The sequence below is a fragment of the Hemiscyllium ocellatum genome, chromosome 13 (assembly GCF_020745735.1).
Source record: "Hemiscyllium ocellatum isolate sHemOce1 chromosome 13, sHemOce1.pat.X.cur, whole genome shotgun sequence".
Classification (NCBI taxonomy): domain Eukaryota; kingdom Metazoa; phylum Chordata; class Chondrichthyes; order Orectolobiformes; family Hemiscylliidae; genus Hemiscyllium; species Hemiscyllium ocellatum.
This window is the reverse complement of record NC_083413.1, coordinates 65,920,775-65,943,128: the sequence shown is the minus strand read 5'-3', so window position 1 is coordinate 65,943,128 and position 22,354 is coordinate 65,920,775. Positions and strand designations below refer to the sequence as shown.

At 42.6% G+C, this 22,354-nt stretch overlaps 1 protein-coding gene across 1 annotated transcript in view; it reads right to left on the bottom strand.

Moving 5' to 3' along the window:
* Positions 1-317: 317 nt before the first annotated feature.
* The window catches only part of LOC132821350 (pinopsin-like), an 87,725-nt gene continuing 65,688 nt past the window's right edge, over positions 318-22,354 (bottom strand). The window contains exons 4-5 of the mRNA XM_060833934.1: positions 12,183-12,416; positions 318-467 (exon numbers count right to left, since the gene is read on the bottom strand). Of these exons, the coding sequence (XP_060689917.1) occupies positions 318-467; positions 12,183-12,416 (384 nt within the window). The remainder of the gene's footprint in view (positions 468-12,182; positions 12,417-22,354) is intronic.

Genomic DNA, 22,354 nt, shown 5'->3' with positions numbered 1-22,354 from the left:
GGTGAACTTCCATGAAAAGTGACATGTCCAGGATCTGACAATGTGTAAAAGAGAGAAATTGGATAAAACCAAAAGACATTGCTCAGTTCGATCAAATCAAAGTTGGGTGTTATGGCTAAATGTAGGAATTTTGGGTCACTTTAATTGTAAGACCCAAGTCAATTACAATTATAGACACAGCCAATCCAAAAGTTTACTCATTCTGATTAATTAAAAACCCATTCCAAGTAAAGGTATATTTTCATAGAATTTATTAAGTTCATTGTAACAAACAGCAAATGAGACAATTAAAACATTGGTTTTTCAGTCAGTTAACATCAGGACACTAGATTGTGCCACTGGTTCACTGCATACACATCTCTTGCTCTGTTCTGCTCATTGGGTTCTCTCGTTGTCTTCAGTCTCTCTTCATGGTGCACCAAACCACTGAGTAGCATCATTTGTAAATCCTTGCTAGCAGCTACTCCCTGCGTACAACGGGCAACATCCTGAACACTAATTGACTTACCAATACAAGCACAGCACATGATCAATCTCAGATTGGCTAATATCTGTGTGTCCAATGTCTAATTGGTTTAATTAAGGTGAGCATTAATCTTAATCAGGAAGTTATGTCATTTTTGACCTGCCAATCATTGTACGATTTCTTCTCTCTTGTATCAATCTATCAACAGTATACGTTTTTACTGATGATTTGGCATCAATGAAACCTAGATAATGTTAACTTCCAGTGTTTTAATATAGTTCCAGATGTCCCATCTGATCCAGCTAAGTGTTCTTAAATTCCAAAGCTTGTCAACGTTCATTAACTAAAGGAGCCACGAGAATCTCCACAGTAACTGTTAATTCCTGAAATGTTAATGTTTGAAATAAACATACTATATATGGGCCTGTTAAAACTTGACATTAGCTTGAGCCGTAAAACCATAAACCTTACGTCTGATGTGGGTGATATGGCCTAAACTCTCTGCCTGTCTTCATCAAGAATTGAAAGGTCACAGCACTCTATTCACTATTATGAAAGGACATGTCAGAAGTAACTTCTAAGATGCATCTGAATAGACAACATCTCAAATTTGCCTCTTTAATGCTGCAATGTCCTGAGTGAGAACTGCATTACAGCTTTGTGCTTCCACATATGGAAGTTAGCTTGCTGAGTTTGGAGGTTTGTTTTCAGACATTTCATCACGATGACAAGGTAACATCATCAGTGAAGGTCTCTGGTGAAGCGCTGGTGGTATGTCCCGCCTCCCTATCTATAGTCTTGGTTTCTTAAGGTGGGTGATGTCATTTCCAGTTCTTTTCCTCAAGATAGAATCTAAATTGATGCGTTTACTGATGGAGTTCTGGTTAGAATGCATGTCTCTAAGAATTCTCATGCATGTCTTTATATCACCTGTCCTAGGGTTTGTGTGTTATCCCAGTCAAAGTGGTCTCCTTCTTTGTCTGTATGTATAGAAATTAGTGATAGCGGGTCATGTTTACTGGAGGCCAGTTGGTGTTCATTTATTCTGGTGGCAAGTTTCTTGCTGACTTGTCTGATGTAGTGTTTTTTAAAGTTCTTGCATGATATTTTGTAAATGACTTTAGTTTTGCTGGTGGTATCTAATGGATCCTTTAGGTTGATTAGTCGCTATTTGAGAGTGTTGGTAGATTTGTAGGCTACCATGATGCCAAGAGGTCTGAGTAATGTAGAAGTCATTTCTGATATGTCTTTGATGTAAGGTAATGTGGCTATAGTTTTTGGTTGCATTGTGTCTGCTTGTTTGGGTTTGTTTCTGAGGAATTGGCGGATTGTGTTTATTGGGTTGAAAAATGTGTTGCTGGAAAAGCACAGCAGGTCAGGCAGCATCAAAGGAGCAGGAGAATCGACGTTTCGGGCATGAGGCCTTCTTCAGGAATGAGGAGGGTGTGCCAAGCAGGCTAAGATAAAAGGTAGGGAGGAGGGACTTAGGGGAGGGGCATTGGAAATGCAACAGTTGAAAGGAGGTTAAGGTGAGGGCGATAGGCTGGAGAGAGGGTGGGGGCGGAGAGGTCGGGAAGAAGATTGCAAGTCAAGAAGGCGGTGCTGAGTCAAAGGGTTGGGACTGAGAAAAGGTGGGGGGAGGGGAAATGAGAAAGCTGGAGAAATCTGCATTCATCCCTCGTGGATGGAGGATTCCTAGGCGGAAGATGAGTCGCTCTTCCTCAAGGCGTCGTGTTGCCATGGTCTGGTGATGGAGGAGGCCAAGGACCTGCATGTCCTTGGCAGAGTGGGAGGGGGAGTTAAAGTGTTCAGCCACAGGGCGGTTGGGTTGGTTAGTGCGGGTGTCCCAGAGGTGTTCTCTGAAACGTTCCACAAGTAGGTGGCCTGTCTCCCCAATGTATAGGAGACCACATTGGGTGCAGCGGATGCAGGAAATGATGTGTGTGGAGGAGCAGATGAATTTGTGATGGATATGCAAGGATCTCTTGGGGCCTTGGAGGGAAATGAAGGGCGAAGTGTGGGTGCAAGTTTTGCATTTCCTGCGATTGCAGGGGAAGGAGCCGGGAGTGGAGGTTGGGTTGGTGGGGGGGTGTAGACCTGACGAGGGAGTCGCGGAGGGAGTGGTCTTTCAGGAATGCTGATAGGGGAGGGGAGGGAAATGTATCCTTGGTGGTGGGGTCTGTTTGGAGGTGGCAGAAATGACGAAGGATGATACGTTGTATCTGGAGGTTGGTGGGGTGGTAGGTGAGGACCAGTGGGGTTCTGTCCTGGTTGCGATTGGAGGGGCGGTGTTCAAGGGCAGTGGACTGGGAAGTGGACGAGATGTGGTGGAGGGCATCGTCAACCACGTCTGAGGGGAGATTGCGGTCTTTGAAGAAGGAGGCCACCTGGGTTGTTCGGTATTGGAATTGGTCCTCCTGGGAGCAGATGCGGTGGAGGCAAAGGAATTGGGAATATGGGATGGCTTTTTTACGGGGGCAGGCTGGGAGGTGTAATCTAGGTAGCTGTGCGAGTCAGTTGGTTTATAGTAAACGTCTGTGTTGAGTCGGTCATCTGAGATAGAAATGGAGAGGTCTAGGAAGGGGAGGGAGGAGTCTGAGACGGTCCAGATAAATTTGAGGTCGGGGTGGAAGGTGTTAGTAAAGTGGATGAACTGTTAACCTCCTTGTGGGAGCACGGGGCAGCGCCGATACAGTCATCGATGTAGTGGAGGAAAAGGTGGGGGATGGTGCCAGTGTAGCTGCGGAAGATGGACTGTTCCACATATCTGACGAAGAGGTAAGAGACCAGGGTTAGGTGTGAGGGGCGGAGATCCCACTGCCCCACGCCAATCTCCGCCCCCATACCTAACCCTGCCCTCACTCCGAGCTCCAGCCCCACACTAGGTCCTAGCTCCCAGCTGGGGCCCATGCGGGTGCCCATGGCTACTCCTTTGGTTTGGAGGAAGTGGAAGGATTGGAAAGATAAGTTGTTCAGAGTGAGGACCAGTTCAGTCAGTCGAAGGAGGGTGTCAATGGAAGGGTATTGGTTGATTCGGCTGGAAAGGAAGAAATGGTGTCCACAACCACTGGGAACAACACCGTCTCTGCATTATCCGCAGACACTTCCGCCCCCGGAGTTGCCGTTACCGCATCTACTTCTGCCCCCAGTGACGTCACTCGCCTGCAAAACGACCCCGCCGCATGCGTCTCCACCTCTGCGCCGATCTCTGCCCCCACGCCTAACCCCGCCCCCAAGCCTAACCCCGCCCCCACTCCCAGATGCAGCCCCACACGAGGTCCTTGCTCCCAGCCCTGCCGTATTTTCACCATCCCTCCAGACCTCCCCCTCTCTGAGGATGAAAGATCAGTCCTCAGCAGAGGCCTCACCTTCATCCCCTACGCTCCCGGATTAACGAGTTCAACACGCGGTGAGACGTCGAACAATTCTTCCGCCGCCTTTACCTCTGCGCCTACTTCTTCAACCAGGATTCTCGCCCACCCTCTGCTGACCCCTTCTCCTGCCTCCAACACACCCCATCCACCTGGACACCCCGTGCTGGCCTCTTACCCGCACTCAATCTCTTCATAGCCAACTGCCGCTGCGACGTTGACCACCTCAACCTGTCCACCCCTCTCACCCACTCCAACCTCTCACCCTCACAACGTGCAGCCCTCCAATCCATCCGCTCCAACCCCAACCTCACTATCAAACTGGCAGACAAGGGAGGCACAGTGGTAGTTTGGTGCACCGATCTCTAAATTGCTGAGGCTAAACGCCAGCTTGCAGACTCCTCCTCCTACTGCCCCCTTGACCATGACCCCACCTCCCACCACCAAACCATCATCTCCCAGACCATCCATAACCTCATCACCTCAGGAGATCTCCGAACTACCGCCCCCAATCTCATAGTCCCACAACCCCGCACCGCCCGTTTCTACCTCCTGCCCAAAATCCACAAACCTGACTACCCCGGCCGACCCATTGTCTCAGCCTGCTTCTGCCCCACCGAACTCATCTCTGCATACCTCGACACGGTCCTGTCCTCCTTAGTCCAAGAACTCCCCACCTACATTTGGGACACCACACATGCCCTGCACCTCCTCCATGATTTTCATTCCCCGGCCCCCTACGCCTTATCTTCACTATGGACATCCAGTCCCTATACACCTCCATCCCCCATCACGAAGGCCTCAAAGCCCTCCACTTCTTCCTTTCCCGCCGAACCAACCAGTATCCTTCCATTGACACCCTCCATCGACAGACTGAACTGGTCCTCACTCTGAACAACTTCTCTTTCCAATCCTCCCACTTCCTCCAAACCAAAGGAGTATCCATGGGCACCCGCATGGGCCCCAGCTATGCCTGCCTCTTTGTCGGATATGTGGGACAGTCCATCTTCCGCAGCTACACTGGCACCACACCAACCTTTTCCTCCGTTGCATCGATGACTGTATCGGCGCTACCTCGTGTTCCCATGAGGAGGTTGAACTGTTCATCCACTTTACTAACACCTTCCACCCCGAACTCAAATTTACCTGCACCATCTCAGACTCCTACCTCCCCTTCCTAGACCTCTCCATTTCTATCTCAGATGACCGACTCAACACGGACGTTTACTATCAACCGACTGACTCGCACAGCTACCTAGATTATACCTCCTCCCACCCTGCCCCCTGTAAAAACGCCATCCCATATTCCCAATTCCTTCGCCTCTGCCGCATCTGCTCCCAGAGGACCAATTCCAATATCGAACAATTCAGATGGCCTCCTTCTTCAAAGACCGCAATTTCCCCTCAAACGTGGTTGACGATGCTCTCCACTACATCTCCTTCACTTCACGGTCCTCTGCCCTTGAACCCCGTTCCTTCAATTGACACCAGGACAGAACCCCATTGGTCCTCACCTACCATCCCACCAACCACCGGATACATCGTATCATCCTCCGTCATTTCCACCACCTCCAAACAGACGCCACCACCAAGGATATATTTCCCTTCCCTTCCCTATCGGTGTTCTGGAAAGACCACTCCCTCCGCGACTCCCTCGTCAGGTCTACACCCTCCACCAACCCAACCTCCACTCCCGGCACCTTCCCCTGAAAGCGCAAGAAATGCAAAACGTGTGCCCACACCTCCCCCCTCACTTCCCTCCAAGGCCCCAAGGGATTCTTCCATATCCGTCACAAATTCACCTGCACCTCCACACACATCATTTACTGCATCCGCTGCACCCAGTGTGGCCTCCTCTACATTGGGGAGACAGGCCGCCTACTTGCGGAATGTTTCAGAGAACATCTCTGGGACACTCGCACCAAACAACCCAACCGCTGAACACTTTAACTCCCCCTCCCACTCCGCCAAGGACATGCAGGTCCTTGGCCTCCTCCATCGCCAGACCATGGCAACACGACGCCTGGAGGAAGAGCGCTTCATCTTCCGCTAGGAACCCTCCAACCATGAGGGATGAATGCAGATTTCTCCAGCTTTCTCATTTCCCCTCCCCCCACCTTGTCTCAGTCCCAACCCTCGGACTCAGCACCAACTTCTTGACCTGCAACTTCTTGACCTCTCTGCCCCCACCCTCTCTCCGGCCTATCTCTCTCACCTTAACCTCCTTCCACCTATCGCATTCCCAACGCCCCTCCCCCAGGTTCTTCCTCCCTACCTTTTATCTTAGCCTGCTTGGCATACCCTCCTCATTCCTGAAGAAGGGCTTATGCCCGAAACATCGATTCTCCTGCTCCTTTGATGCTGCCTAACCTACTGCGCATTTTCAGCTCTGATCTCCAGCATCTGCTGTCCTCACTTTCTCCTGTGTTTTTGGGTACCTGTTTATCTTGAAAACCATGTATAGATATTTTTCTTCTGCTTTTTGTAGTTCTTAGGTGCTGCAGTGCAATGTAGCTCATTGAAATACTGTCTTAATGCAGCTCTGTTTGTGGGTTTTGGGATGATTGCTTCTGAAGTTAAGTATTTGTTCTGTTTGTTATTTTTCTGTAGATGCTGGTTTGAAGGTCTCTGTTAACTGTATGTTCAACTGTTGCATCTAGGAATGGGAGCTTGTTGTCATTCTCCTCCGCTTTTGTGAACTTTATGCCTGTCAGGATATTGTTGATGGTGTCCTTCCCATTTCTAGACTGGGACAACACACACATCCTAGGACAAGTGAAACAAAGGCACGCATGAGAATTCTTAGAGGCATGGCATTCTAACCAAAACTCCATCAATAAACACATCGATCTAGATCCCATTTACTTACCCTAGTAAAAAAGAACCAGAAGTGACATCGCCCACCTTAATAAACCAAGACTTATTAATAGAGAGGTGAGACATACCACCAGCGCTTCACAGAGACTCTCACTGATGATGTTACCTAGCATGGTGACGAAACGTTTGAAAACAAACCTTCAAGCACAGCGAGCTAATTTACATACTTATCATCAACCTGAGCTACAATTCTTCTCAAAAATTTGTACTTCTATGTTGACCAACTCTCTGGGTCTGACATCTGATCAGATGACAAACTGGGAATATTAGTTTACAACACAATTACTAATTACAAGTTCTAGATAGGTTGAAGTATGATGACATTGAACCAGTCAGAAACATCAAGAAGTATATGTAAACTCTGAAGTGAAATATATTATCATTGATAATGCAAATCAGATATCTTTCAACATAATGGGCGGCACGGTGGCACAGTGGTTAGCACTGCTGTCTCACAGCGCTTGAGACCCGGGTTCAATTCCCGACTCAGGCGACTGACTGTGTGGAGTTTGCATGTTCTCCCCGTGTCTGCGTGGGTTTCCTCCGGGTGCTCCGGTTTCCTCCCACAGTCCAAAGATGTGCGGGTCAGGTGAATTGGCTATGCTAAATTGCCCATAGTGTTAGGTAATGGGGTAAATGTAGGGGTATGGGTGGGTTTCGCTTCGGCGGGTCGGTGTGGACTTGTTGGGCCAAAGGGCCTGTTTCCACACTGTAAGTAATCTAATCTAATCTAAAGTAATCTAATCTAATCTAATAACTTATTTGACAAGCCAAAATATCTTATGATGCACTTAAATCATAAGTGGATACAAGCTTCTATTTTTAATGTTAGAACATTAAACCACAGTCCAAAAGCAATACATTTGTGCTTTGAATGTCAATGCCATTCCATTGATCCTGCAAAAAATTAATCAATTTCTAACATGCCTTCAGAGATATCTTCGAGTAAAAAGTGAGGTCTGCAGATGCTGGAGATCAGAGCTGAAAATGTGTTGCTGGTTAAAGCGCAGCAGGTCAGGCAGCATCCAGGGAACAGGAAATTCGACGTTTCGGGCATAAGCCCTTCATCAGCAATGAAGGGCTCTGGCCCGAAGCGTCGAATTTCCTGTTCCTTGGATGCTGCCTGACCTGCTGCGCTTTAACCAGCAACACATTTTCATGCCTTCAGAGATGCGAACTAACGCAGCAATATATCTTAAAGATCTGATCTAGTATAAAGCTAGATTAGTATTAATCTCTTTAATCTCTCTGCTAACTTTGTTTTTGTTTTACCTCTTTCAACTCTCACCAGCTGGAAGTCAGCTTCAATTTAAGAATGGCATTAAGAAGAGCAAGTCAGTAAATGGCAACGTTAATTGAAGTTCAGTTACATAAGATTTAACATCAATTTGTAAGACAACATCAATTCAATAGTTTTCAGCTCACAAGCAGCATCATTTTTTAATGGATTTAGAAGATACAGCAAACACAGGAGATTAACCTTAAGAACGAAACATGCTAAAATATAAGTGCTTTAACCACAGCATTTATCACAGACACATTTTAACAAGATGCTAAATTGAACATAGATTCTAACTACCATAATCGTCTTTTCAGTAAGCCTTCAGGTTAGTGAACTGGTAATATATGGCAACTGTGGTCTTTGGAGCATTAGATAGATAATGAAGAAGTTCCTGTCCACAATGGCTTATTCAGAGAGTATCTACAGCCCAGGAAAGTCTACTGTTCAAATCCTGTTTATTTTTGTTTTGCTGAATTATTCCATCTCTCTTTAGAATGGAATGTTTATGATCATTACACTCAGTGCCCCTGGGTTCAGAGAAGAAGAGGTGGCCAGGACTTTATTCTTGGTTACTTCCAACAGACTTTCTGCAATTGTGTGGTGAGATATTACCAGCACTCTCGGGTAAGTTTGACATATAGATTATAGCTACTTTATTGTTGTTTGTGGAGGCACACAATAGCTGGATTCACCACTTGGTCCTTGTTCATGATTTATCTGTATGTAAAGACTACAAAAATTACTGATAACTAGACTTAATCAAGTAAAATATCTTTCTTGTGCCTCATTGTTATTTGATGATGCGGTTGAACATCTAGCTGTCAAAGTTTTGTGTCCAAGAAGAGTGGAATAAGCAGTTTGGTGATCCAGAGCTAACGTTGGTGTTCAATCATTTCTATCTGTACTGATGTTTAAAATTGGTTAGAACTCAGGACCCCTTTCTGTCACCATGTTTCAGTGCATAAATATAAACTGTTTATATATTGGTTATATCAATGAAGATTAACCAGACTTGACCCCAGGTATGATATATGTCTTCTGATTTCAGCTCCATGATGCTAAAGTTATGCTCAACCAACTGGAGCTCTGGGAGGGAAATGTTCAGATCAGGGTTCTTAGACTGAGGTGTATAAATCAATTTATTTTAATATCAAGCAGTGAAAATATTTGTGCCTCATGACAACAATAATTGTTTTGCAGTTCATGTGTTATCTGTGCCACCCTTTTTTTGTGATTTCTGTAGTACTAGATTAGATCACCTACAGTGTGGAAACAGGCTCTTCGGCCCAACAAGTCCACACCAACCTTCCAAAGAGTAACCCACCCAGACCCATTCCCCTAACTATAGGCAATTTAGAATGGCCAATTCACCTAACCTGCACAACTTTGGATTGTAGGAGAAGCCAGAGCACCCGGAGGAAACCTACACAGACTCAGGGAGAATATGCAAACTCCACACAGACAGTCGGCCGAGGCGGGAATCAAGCCAAGGTCCCTGGTGCTGTGAGACTGCAGTGCTAACCACTGAGCCATCATGCCACCTGGTTTGTTTCTGATCATTTAAAGGGTATGAGCTGCACTAGCTGGGTCAGCATTTATCTCTACTTGGTCTTGCAAAGTGCCCTAGTGTGCACTATTGCTCCTCCTACTAATACTGTCACAGATTCATTTGCAGCAGGCTGATTGGTGTAGAAAATGTCAATATTGTTTATGTCTCTCATCAGTTTCCTCAGCACCTGTCATGGACCCGGTCTAGCAGTTGTGTGCTTTAGGGCTCAGCCAGACCGGGCCAATAGTGGTGCTGCTGAGCTACTTTTGTGATGAATGTGGGGAGACCCCTCCAGTACGGATCGGATAAGGTGTGCCACATCATCCTGTTGTGCTATGCTGGAAGATGCAGTGGGGTGATGTTCTGGATGCTGAGTAGCTGGGAAATGGAAACAGTTGTCTGAGGAGGAGGAGAAGGACACTGGGGAAATGAAGCCCCCCTTGCACATGACAGAGTTCAGCAATGTTAGGTGCTACAAGCTGGACAGAACCTGATTGACACCCAGTTCCAGTGATGAGAGCTGGGTGCAGCAGGCCATCCTGACTGGGCACTAGCCATTGGTTATGGTGCCAGCATTTGGTTTGCATTGTCAGGGTGGCTTTGAGCCTCTAGTTTTGTCTATGCTCCCTTTTGGTTGCAGTAAATAAAAGCTTGTGTCTGCAATTGTCCAATGTTTTCCTGTATGTCGTGTTCCAATACTGGACAGTGACAAGTTGTGGGTCTCCAATTAGCACTGAGGGCAGAGTAGTGATGACAGAGAGAGACAGACTGTAGCTACAGACAGATAACTAAATGGTGCAGTGGTTAAGCCATGACTGGGTTGAGGGAATGGGATTGTATGTGTGAGGGACTTTCAGCCCTACTGGCTGTGTGAGGTAGGTAGCATGACTTTGTGTTTGCTGTATCATTACTCTGCTGGTGAGGACAACACTAATTATAAATGCTGGACTGCTGCCTTTTAAAGATTATATGGTTGCAAGGGCTACTGGTCTTTTGGCAGATAATTCAATGAGTGGTGAATTGTTTCTTGACTAATGTCTAGTATGGTGAGATCAGATGTGTGGGATGCAACCAGTAGTTAATACGGTGCTATTGATAAGATATGGTGTGAAATTGTACTAAATCTTACAGTGAGAATCCCTCGAAAAAAACTCCAGGCAAATCAGAATTGGTTGAAGAAATGTAAATTCCAGACCCCTGCCTCTCATAACTTCAGTGTTTTACAGATTGATTATTTATAAATAAAGTTGAAAATCTAAAGCAGATTGGAAAACTGCACGACTCTCCGACAAATTGAATTTGAATCAGTATATGAATAGGATGGTTTAAAGGGATATGGACTGGGTCCTGGCAGTTGGGACTAGGTTGGATTGGGATATCTGGTTAGCATGGATAAGTTGGACCTAAGGTCTGTTTCTGTGCTGTACATCTCTATGTCTCTATGACTCCATTTTCCTATAGGAAAAATGCAGCTGAATGAATTGTATAAAGTATACTTTTCTTCTCTGCCCAGCTACTTCTAAAATAAATAGTTTTAATTTAACAGGTTGTACTAATGCCAGCCAAGAGACAATAGTAAGGTTGCTTACGTTATTATGTCATCTTTCAGTGAAGCTAGTATTAGATACTCCGTTGACTCTTGTTTCAGCTTTTGACATTAGTTTCAAAAACAATGTCAGCTGTGCTTTCAGGATACAATATCAAGTCCACATTCCAATATTACTACAAATCATTACCATAGAAATGCAATTTTTGTCATCTTGTATGTAATTGCCTTTACAGTTATGTTTGGAAATGTGTGAATGTAAAACAGGTTTTTCACGTTCCCAAGGCTGGTCATTTTAATCAAGGTTTTAGTCTGTTTATTATTGATGAGATAGTGCCTCTAAGTAAATAGGTGGAGGAATTTCATGCCATGCATTTATTCCTACAAAACACAATGTATGAAACCATTGTACAAACTTTGGATAGGTCCAAAGTCTGACTTTTAAAAAAAAAATTCAGTTTTCCTTTTTGATAATATCTATTTTTAAAACTCCATGGTATTCATTACTTTATAAAACACCAGTGTGATAACTTACGTTTTGATTGCACACCTTTGAATTGAATTGAATTGGATTTATTGTCATGTGTACCGAGGCACAGTGAAAAGTTGAACCAGACAAAGTGAATCTATTGTTTAACCTGGAATTGGAGAGTCAGTCAATATTCGATCCTTAATATCCAGATGTTTCCTTTTATACTCTTCAACTGAGAGGAGAAAGTGAAGTCTGCAGATGCTGGAGATCAGAGCTGAAAATGTGTTGCTGGAAAAGCGCAGCAGGTCAGGCAGCATCCAAGGAACCGGAAATTCGACGTTTCGGGCATAAGCCCTGATTCCTGATGAAGGGTTTATGCCCGAAACGTCGTATTTCCTGTTCCTTGGATGCTGCCTGACCTGCTGCGCTTTTCCAGCAACACATACTCTTCAACTGTCATAGACAAAATCAATTTCACCTGTATTGGTTTATAGACTCTTTATCTGTCACCATCTGGGATTGCACTAATTTTCATGGGAAATCTGGTCATTATAAAGCAATGTTAAACACCATGGAATTGCCATCAGAGATTTCCATCTGATCAGTCATTACAGCTTACCACTAGAGATACCAGCGGCTTTGAATTTTCACTTGAAGTGTTGTCGCCCTTATCTTTCATGCTATCTGATGGGTGTTTATTGACAGATGTGTGTTGAGCAACTGAGGCTTTCATGAAGTTGGTGTTCTTCCTTCGATTATCGCGACTATTCTTTGTAGTCTTCGATATACTTTTGGTGCTTGTACTAACAGGTGAACTCTGACAGATCAGCAGTGCTTTGAAACATCTGTAAAACTAGACAGATTCAAACAAATGAATTGAGCATCAACATTAACCTTCAGTAGTTAGTAAAATGTATTACTTGAGTGGTGAGTGATTGTAAAATAAATCTTGTAGTTACCATGGCAGTCAATAAAGAAAGACTTCCAGTACAAGCTAAAGGATTAGTACATGCATAAATTAAACTGTTAATGTAAAGGTAGGACCCCTCAAAGTACAGAGGATCAGAGGGACCTAGGTGTGCATGCGCACAGTTCCTGGAAAGCAATAGGATAAGGTGGTTAAGGTAGTATATAGGATACTAACCTAAATTTCTTGAGGCTTGAATATAAGAACAGGGAGGTTTTGTTAGAGCTATAAGATTTTAGTTCAACCACGATTGGAGTAGAGTGTGCAGTTCTAGTCACCCAACTATAGGAATGATGTGTTTGCACTGGAGAGGTTGCAGGGGAGATTGACCAGGATATTGCCTAGACTGAAGCATTTCAACTATGAAGAGAGATTAGATAGGCTGAGTTGTTGTTTTTCTGAGAGCAGAGATGACTGAAGGGGATCTTGATTGAGGTGTACAAAGTTCAGAGACACATATATAGGACAGCTGGGAAGATCTGTATTCCCCTGATCAATAACCAGGGATCATGGATTGAAGAAAAAGGGCAGGAGGATTAGAGATAATTTAAGGAATATTTTTTTTGGACTGGGGTGTGATATATCTGCAACTCACTGTTTGAAAAAGTGATAGAGGTGGAAACCATCACAAAGTTGAAGTATTTAAGTGAGCACTTGAAACGCCATGGGACACAAGGCTATGGATCATGTGTTGGAAATAGGATGAGAGTAGGTGCTTGAAGACATGATGAGCTGAAGGACCTCTTTCCATGCTTTAAAAATCAATTGACACTACTTAGCCCTTTTCATTGTACCTTTAATATGACATTTAGTGATTTCTAGGCTAATGTTTGCTTTTCCACTTTATTTGGATCCATTTTTTTTTCCTTTGAATGCTTAATGATAAATGCTGCCATCCCCAGCAGATTAGTGACATGTGCTGCTTCTACTGTTCCCCGGGTCACTGCCTCAGCACTCAGAACTTGTTGGAAAACCAGTTGCTGTTACTGTGCAAGCCACTACTGACAGCTATGATGGCAGCAATCTGAGTTTGCAGGATAGCAGCTCATGCCCATGACTTCAGTCTGAACTTTCATGTAGCAATCAGCCCTTGGGTGGTTTCGAAAATAAAATCAAAGTATTGTGGATACGGAAGATCTGAAATTCTATTACTGGCTAATTTCTGTTGGATGAACAAGTAAATCAAATTAGTACCACTGCCTATGTTGTAGAAATTTTTAATCGACCTGTACAGATGTGTAATGATACTGACACATGTACTGAGGTACAGTGAAAAGTGCTGTGTTATGTGCTTTACAAGTAGATTATACTATACAAGTGCCACAGCGTAACAGAGCAGAGTGCAGGATACAGTGTTACAGCTGCTGAGAAGGTACAGAGAGGTCCATTCAAAAGGCTGATCATAGAGGAGAAAAAGCTGTTATTGAATGTGTTCATATTTGTATTCGAGCATTTATCTCTTCTGCCTGATAGAAGAGGGTGGTTGAAAATATAACTGGGTGGGAGGTGAATTCAGTCTCGGAGGTAGGGATATTATCACTCCTGCCTATGTGGTATGTAGAGTTAAACTTTTGTATGTAGAGCATATGGTAGGCTTCCTCTAAGTGTAGGGAGCTACAGGGTCCGATTGTTGCAGAGTGACAGACTAGTAATTTCCCTCTGTCTAGAAGAGTCTCTTGGTATGACACATGTTAGCAATTACAACTTACATTGATACAACAGACATTGTTACAGAGACTATGACAAGGATCAGATGTTATTTCCCACTTCTCCTTGAGCTGAGATCATCATGTGAATTGTGCTTATAAAATTGCTCAGTATTAACCCTTCTAGATCCACATATAACAATTTCTACTTGTGCTGCAGTAGAAGTTAGATACTGTGCTACAATTCAGTTCACAAGTGTGCTAATGAAGTTGGTCACTATTTGCACACTGGAAATTATGAGCTGTAAGCTCTGCACATTAGCCTTAGGCAATGTTCATGCTCCTTGACATTGACTTCAAGTTTTCTGACAAGGTGTGTGCCAATGCATGTACGTATTCGTCACAATCTACAGGCTGCCCCATCTTATTCTTCAACAGTGTACTTTGCAGTAGAAATCCTGTGACCCTTGCACTCTGCTGAACTAGCATCACTGCTATCCTTATCCTCTGCCCTGATCTGGTGTCTCAATGTGAATATGTTTTGCCTCTGTGCTAGTTTCTAAAATCTTGTATGCAGACATCGGATTGTGTTTGAGACCAACAAGAGAAAACAAGGTAAATCAGGATAGAGTGTGGGATGAGGAGGAAGCAAGTTTTGAGAAGCAGAACGGGGTCTGAGCATACTGTTGCCATCAAGCTCAGCCCCACCACTGGCCACAGCTTTGGTCATGGTTATTCCAATGAGGGCATCGTATTTTCCATTTACGTTAAGCATATTAATGCTGCTAGTGGATGAGTGCAACCTCATCCTGCAAGAGATGGGGAATTGTGCCTGTGAATGCTGTACTGTACATTTGGATGATGTGATTGTCACAGCTGAAGAGCTGGCAGTGATGTGTAAGCTGCAAGTTGTAGATGTGAAGCTTGACGCAATGCCGAGTGTGTGGGGGTAAGGTGAAGTAATGCCTGTTGAGCAAAATCAAATAATTTTCTTCAGATAAATGAAGGAATGAATGAGAATTGTGCAGTTTGAGGCTAGTTGGCAACTAAAGATGAATTCAATATTCGTGTGACTCATTCAGTTTCAGTCCTCCTTGAATTACATGCAGCTCTGCATTCAAGTAGTTGGAGCTAGGCAGTTGACTTGGATTACTACAGCTGTCTGCTACCACCACCTTCACAAAATTTGGTCAAAAGCTGCCTGGTCTTTCTAAAAATAAATGAAAGCTCTCCTTTCAACTTCAAGCCACCAAGGCCTCCAGTGCAGTTGTTGGAAAAGCATGCCACCTGCCCTCAGCCATGTCAACTGTTTCATCTTTGTGTCTCCCCCATGCCAATATCACTTTTAGAATGATTTCCACAACTTGCTCCAGTCAAAATATATCTGTACATTTAACGGGTGCGGTCTGGCTCTAAGCGATGCAGATTAGTTTGAACAGCTGCCAGCTTTCAACGATTCTTGCCCTTGTTCAAAACCTCAGCAATGTGCTTAGCAGTGGCTGCATGCAGTGTTATGAAGTTGTACTGTACCTTTAAGAGAGCGCAAAAGCTATTTTGCACTAAGAGTTTGCAGGCACATGTCAGGTGACTGAATAGTAGTCTCAGAAGTCCACTGGAAAATTGAAAATATTTGGCTGTGAAACAAGTACCTGACTTTTGGTTGCTATGTTTTCACAACTGTTTGAATTTAACCATTCAGTTTCAATTATGGAGGTAAGTTTGCTTGCTGAGCTGGAAGGTTCATTTTCAGATGTTTCATCACCAGAAGCAGAGGAAAATCACCTATACAGCGTATTCAGACAGAACGGATACCCAATGAACACAGTCCACTGATTTCTCAGCACCAAACCCAAACAAGCAGAGAAAACACACCCAGAATCACTAGCCACTCTCCCTACAAGAAAGAAATCTCAGAAATGACTGCAGATTACTCAGACCCCTTGACATCATGGTAGCCCACAAACCCACCAGCACACTAAAACAGCAACTAATGAATTTAAAAGACCCTATACAGACAACAAGCAAAACTAATGTCATTTACAAATACCTTGCAAGAACTGTATCAAACACTACGTTGGACAAACAGCAGAAAACTAGCTACCATGATACATGAACATTAACCAGCCACAAAAAGACATGACCCACTCTCACTAGTATCCTTATATACAGGTGAGGAAGGACACCACTTCGACTGGGACAACACATCCATCTTAGGACAAGCTAAACAGAGACACGCACGAGAATTCCTAGAAGCATGGCATTCCAACCAGAATGCTGTCAACAACACATTGACTTGGACCTCATTTACCACTCTCTGAGAAAAAGAACAGGAAATGACATCACCACAGCAAATGACAACATCAACCCAAGGAAACCTAAATGCAAAATAACCTTTGGATTAACATGGATCACCGACATTGAGGAATTAACTGTAGATTGTAATTGCACATGAGCAACTAACACCGGTGCTTTATTGGAAGTTCAATGATGATGTTATCTAGTCTGGTGACGAAATGTCTGAAAATGAACCTTCCAGCTCAGCAAGTAAACTTACTTCCAGAACCCCAGCCTGGGCTACAAATCTTCTCAAAACTTGCTAATTTTAAATTATGCCCCAGATACTAAACCTCAATAAAATTTGAATTTTACTGTTTTGACAACATCGAACCAATGAGACGATTCGATATTTGGGGTGTAAAAGAAGCCGTCATTTTGAGAGTTAGCCAGAGAGAATGCAACAAATTGCCATTGTCAAAGTAAAGGCCAGCCATACTCTCTCCATCAAAGATACCTCTTTTGTCTGAAACATCTTTGCAGCAAAAGGCCGAAGGCGACCCAGGGAGATCACAGCCAGAGGAAGACAGACACTAGAGATGACAGCTGCCAAAGAGTTTTGAAAATTAAGTTGAGGTAAGTTTAATAGGGGTGTTATGGAAACAGTATATTGTTATGGAGTTGGAGGCAGATTATAAACCTTTAAGAGAAAAGAGGTTTAGAGTTATAAATAATTATTGTTTAATGTTCTCTTTTAGAGATATTTTTCCATTAAATAATGGAAGTTGGGAGTTCTCTGTCACTCATACTTTAACAGATTATAAGGTGAGGTGAACTTTTCTGGGTGTTTGGTTTAATTAGCAGAAGGGTTCACTACTGTGTTGTAACAGCAGCCTGTCAATCATTAGTAGGCAGCAGGGTTTGTTTGCTAGCTGCATTTGAATCAAAGGACACAGGTTCATCACTTGTTAGCATTCCTCTGCCTGTTTTCAGAGGTTATCACATTTTGTGACTAATGCTGTTAAATCTTTTAAAAGTTTAAAGCTACTTATGAGATTACTTATTTAACCTTGGGAAATGAATCCAATGAAATGTGTCTTTACTGGGTGAAAGTTTAAAGTTTCCGAAGTTCTTCTATCTGGGAGAATAGTTCAGAATTGTGCATTGCCCACTGCTGCTGTCAATAATTAAGTTGTGTTTGAGTGTTCCATTTTCACAATGAACTGTATTTATTATCAAAATGCACAAATTAAACACTGATGCGTTGGAATGACCATCAAGTCTGCCATTAAAACTAATACTTCATGAACTTTACTGAAGATTAGATTTGGGCAGGATAGGGTGGTGAGGGGGAGGAGTACTTTGACATGTTACAGTTGCTATGCCGATATCAAATGTCAGCCAAAAAAAACGATGTAGAGTTTTTCTAATGAGTTTACTTCAGTTTGACGACCAGGTCCATCACTTAATAGTATCCCGTATTTTATAACTAAAATAACCTTTGGATTAACATGGATCACCGACATTGAGGAATTAACTGTAGATTGTAATTGCACATGAGCAATTAACCTAGAAATCCGTAAATTACTGTCTGCTCCTCTCTGTGTCCCTCCTTATTTGAATACATCTATGGTTCTTGTTTCCTTTGGAAAGGATATAATTGCCAATTTAATGACCACACAACTGCTGACACACTGTGGTTTAAAAAACAGGTTTTCTTGCGTTTGACAAAATGGTTAGCTTTATACTTAAACCCATCTAATTAAAATAATGAAGTGAGCTTTAACCTCTGCACACATAAATACAGATTAGAGAGTGGGAAAGGTCAGTTGGCCAAATTGGAGTTTAACAAATGAATAAAGACAGCAAAGTCAGTATTTTTTAGAGTTGTTTGGAAACAGGTTGAATTTGGTGGTCTCAGTGCTTTTGATTTATAAACTGAGTTGGCTGTTCCTCCAGAAACACACCCTGTTGTCCAAAATGATGACCTTTAGCTTACTAATTAGTCTAATATGTTATACCTTTTGAAATACCATTTGAAAATCCAAATATATAATCCCCAGTTTCTCTGCCCTCCTTCCATTTGTAGTTACCGTTATTTAAGCTTAGAACAGTTGTTTTCAACTCCAGTTCCTCTCTCAAATTGAATGTTAAGTTCTACCATATTATGGTCACTGTTTCCTAAGGGATCTTTTACTCTAATGTAATTTATTAAACTTGTCTCGTTACATATCATCAGATCCAAAATGGGCTGACACCTGGTTGTATACACAACATATCATTCCAGGATGTGGTCCCAAACATACTCTGAATTTTTCTCGTGTCTATCTCTGTCAGTCTGACTATTACTATCCACATGAACAAAATGAACCTATGAACAAAATGCATGTTATTTACATGCCCCTTATTATCTCTTGATTTATTTTCCATTCTAAGACTAGCCAGCATTAGAGGGGCTATAGACTACTCCTAGTAGTTCAGTCTTTCCCTCCTTATTTCTTAACCTATTTAAATTCAACATCAACTGATTTCTTGCGATACCACTTGTTTCATTCCATACTAATGCTGCTACCCCACCATCTTTTCGACCTGTCCTTCCAAGAAAGTCATATACCTGTGAATATTTAGTTTCAAGCTTTGATCTACTTGTAACCGTGTCTCTGGCTGTAAAATCATACCCATTTACCTGTATTTTCATTTATTTTGTTTTGATTACTATGTACGTTCATGTCGAGTTATGAGATTGCCATACTTTGTCCACCTTTCATCTTATTTGCTGCTGGTTTGCTATGTTTGTATACTCTGTCCCTTCCTGTTGGCCAACCGTTCATGACTCCTGGCCTGGTGTGGCGTAGTGGCCTCGCAGGGTCCCTCCACTCCGTTGTGCCAGGGCAGCCCTCAGCATGGCATCCTCTTGGCCTAGCATGGCAGTCGGACTGGAGACTAGGTGCCCAAGTGGTATAGATTGGAAGACTGCAGTTCTGGCCTTCCATTTCTACAATGCTGGACATTTTATTTCTCTATTTTCTATGATCTTATAACTAAAGAAGCTGTACCTGTAAGTGGCGATGCGTAAACTTTTCACTGGACTCAGCTGCCTTGTAATGCTGAAATATCCTATCACTTGGTAAGCTTACATTTCTCTCTTCCAGATTCCTTTCTCTATCCCCATTTCCCATCTAATTAGTTTAAATCCCTATACCTTCTAAGCCTCCAAATGTATGTGCAATACTGGATATGATTCTGTTACTTGGCAACATTTTACAAAATCATTTGGACTGTGCCAACAATTACACCGGAAACAAATTTGAAGGTTCATGGTGTGATGCACAGGGCATCTAGAAGCTGGATATCACACAAATGACCCTGATTTCATGTAGACCAGAGGACACAATGTCCTAAATGCTAAGTGTTTTTGAATTATTGTCACCATATCGTAGGTAACAAGATGCAGCAAAGTCTTGCAAATACACAAAAAGGATGACAATTCTGTCACAATTTTTCAGATTTTTTACAATTAACATCTTATCCCCAGAACATCAGTCAGTGCACCTGACAATCCCTGAAATCTATTGTGTGGTCATTTATGTCCACCTGAGAGGGCCTTTTTAATGTTACCACTGCTAGCTCTTTTCCCATATCAGCTATGTTTATGGTCAAAGCAAAGCATCTGCTGCCTCACAGCATGAGGGACCCAGGTTTGATTCCATGCTTGGGCGACTGTGTGGAGTTTGCATATTCTCGTGATGTCTGCATGGGTTTCCTCTGGGTGCTCTGGTTTCCTCCCATAGTCCAAAGATATGTAGGCCAGGTGAATTGGCCATGTTAAATTTCCCATAGTGTTAGGTGCATTAGTCAGAGGGAAATGGGTCTGGGTAGGTTACTCTTCAGAGGGTCGGTTGGGCTGAAGGGCCTGATTCCAAACTGTAAGGAATCTAATCTATTCTATCCTAACACTGGTGAAATTCTGCTTCATTTTTATTACATGACAGCTGCATGAAGTATTGTTGCCTTGCAGGGTGTGTGTTAAACCTAGGCACTCCTGATGGTTCAACTGGATTGAAAGTACTCTGTTACTTAGTGATAATAGATGATAGCTCACTATCTAATTCTCTCCTCTCTGAAAGTAATTCATGTTACAGTGTATGAGAAACAAAGACCTGTCCTTGCTGGAAACCTGAATTAAAAGCTGGGAAATCAAAGAGAAGCTCAACAGGTCTGGCAGCAAGTGTGGAGGGAACAGTCACCTTGTACCCACTTCAATTTCATTTCCATTTGATCCTGAACTGGACTTCTGGCCTCATAAGGAAAAAGTGAAGTCTGCAAATGCTGGAGATCAGAGCTGAAAATGTGTTGCTGGAAAAGCGCAGCAGGTCAGGCAGCATCCAAGGAACAGGAAATTCGACATTTCGGGCATAAGCCTGATGAAGGGTTTATGCCCGAAACGTCGAATTTCCTGTTCCTTGGATGTTGCCTGACCTGCTGCGCTTTTCCAGCAACACATTTTCAGTTCTGGCCTCATAACCCAGGCAACACCCAACCAGCCCAAATTTACCTCTGAAACATTACCTATCCTCATCCTTCCCTGCCATTACTATTTTTATTATTTCAAATTGATTTTAATGTTGCAAAATATATGAATTATTTAGATTTGTCCATAGTCCTATATTAAATATTTGCATTTAGCCTTTATGTAATTTATACATTATAATTTTGTATGTTATATAAATGACATTTTGTTCATTTAAATGCACTGTTAAGACATAAAAATTGGAAAGAATATCTTTCAGACAATATCAATAATCATTGCTTGTTTTGGAACCAAAGGGTGAAATTGTTGAAGACCCCTGGGTATACCCAGGCCAGAGTTATGGTTACATCACTACGCTACCGACTTTTGGCTCAATTTTAAATATACTGTTTAAAATGATACACTATTTAAAAGTTCAGTGGCATTTGGACTTGCATCATGACTTTAGATGATTCGTAGCACACAGAAAAGTAATATAATTAAATAATTTTGTCATAGGTTACTGCTTAATGCAATTGCAATCAAAACACCACTTAAGAATAGACTTGCCTTAAAACTGTTGTAAGCTGATCATATTAATTCCCCTACAGGGTGTATTGCTCTGCTTCTGTTTAGTATGCAATAAATATTCATGTTTAGTTAGGGCACATCACAGATAATAATCCAAATGTCCAAAACAAATCTGGGCAGCATGCGACTGCATTTTCAGAAACATAGGAAACTTTTAAGTTTTATAATTGTTCAGCGGGTTTTTCTGGATTAATTGCCTTACTTTTCTCAGAAGCTGTCAATGTGGCATAATTTTACAATAACTCCTTGCTCCGTTCCACAAATCTGAATTTCAATTATGTTGTTATCAGGAAAGTGACAGAGAGGATACTTCTAATTTATTTCATCCTGTGTTAGCAGAATGCAAAATGCTTCAAAATAAAATGGTCGGGAACTGAAAAATGTGACAGCTGACATTTTGGAATGTGCTTAACTATTTTTAAACACATAAATTGGGTTCGAGGATCATGAGTATCATCTTAAGGAGTGCTGTATATTCTGATCATTCTCTGTATGAACAGGTCTAGCAAAAATACACATTCAACTATTCTTTTTCAGGGAAGAGTCACTTATCTTTGTACACAGCTGGCCAGAGTGTATAATATTGGTCAACTTTAATTTGTAAAATGTAACAGGGCTCCTCTTGTGCATAAAATAGACTATTTATTTGCCTCTGTGCTGTGGGTACAGATCACTTGCTGCTTAGTAGTTAAAAAATCAAGCAACTCCTGTTAATGCTTCAAGGGCAATTCTCTTAGATGAGCCACTTCCCCCCATATGTAAGATTTTGATTAACTTTTGCAAAGAACACCACAATTCTGCTT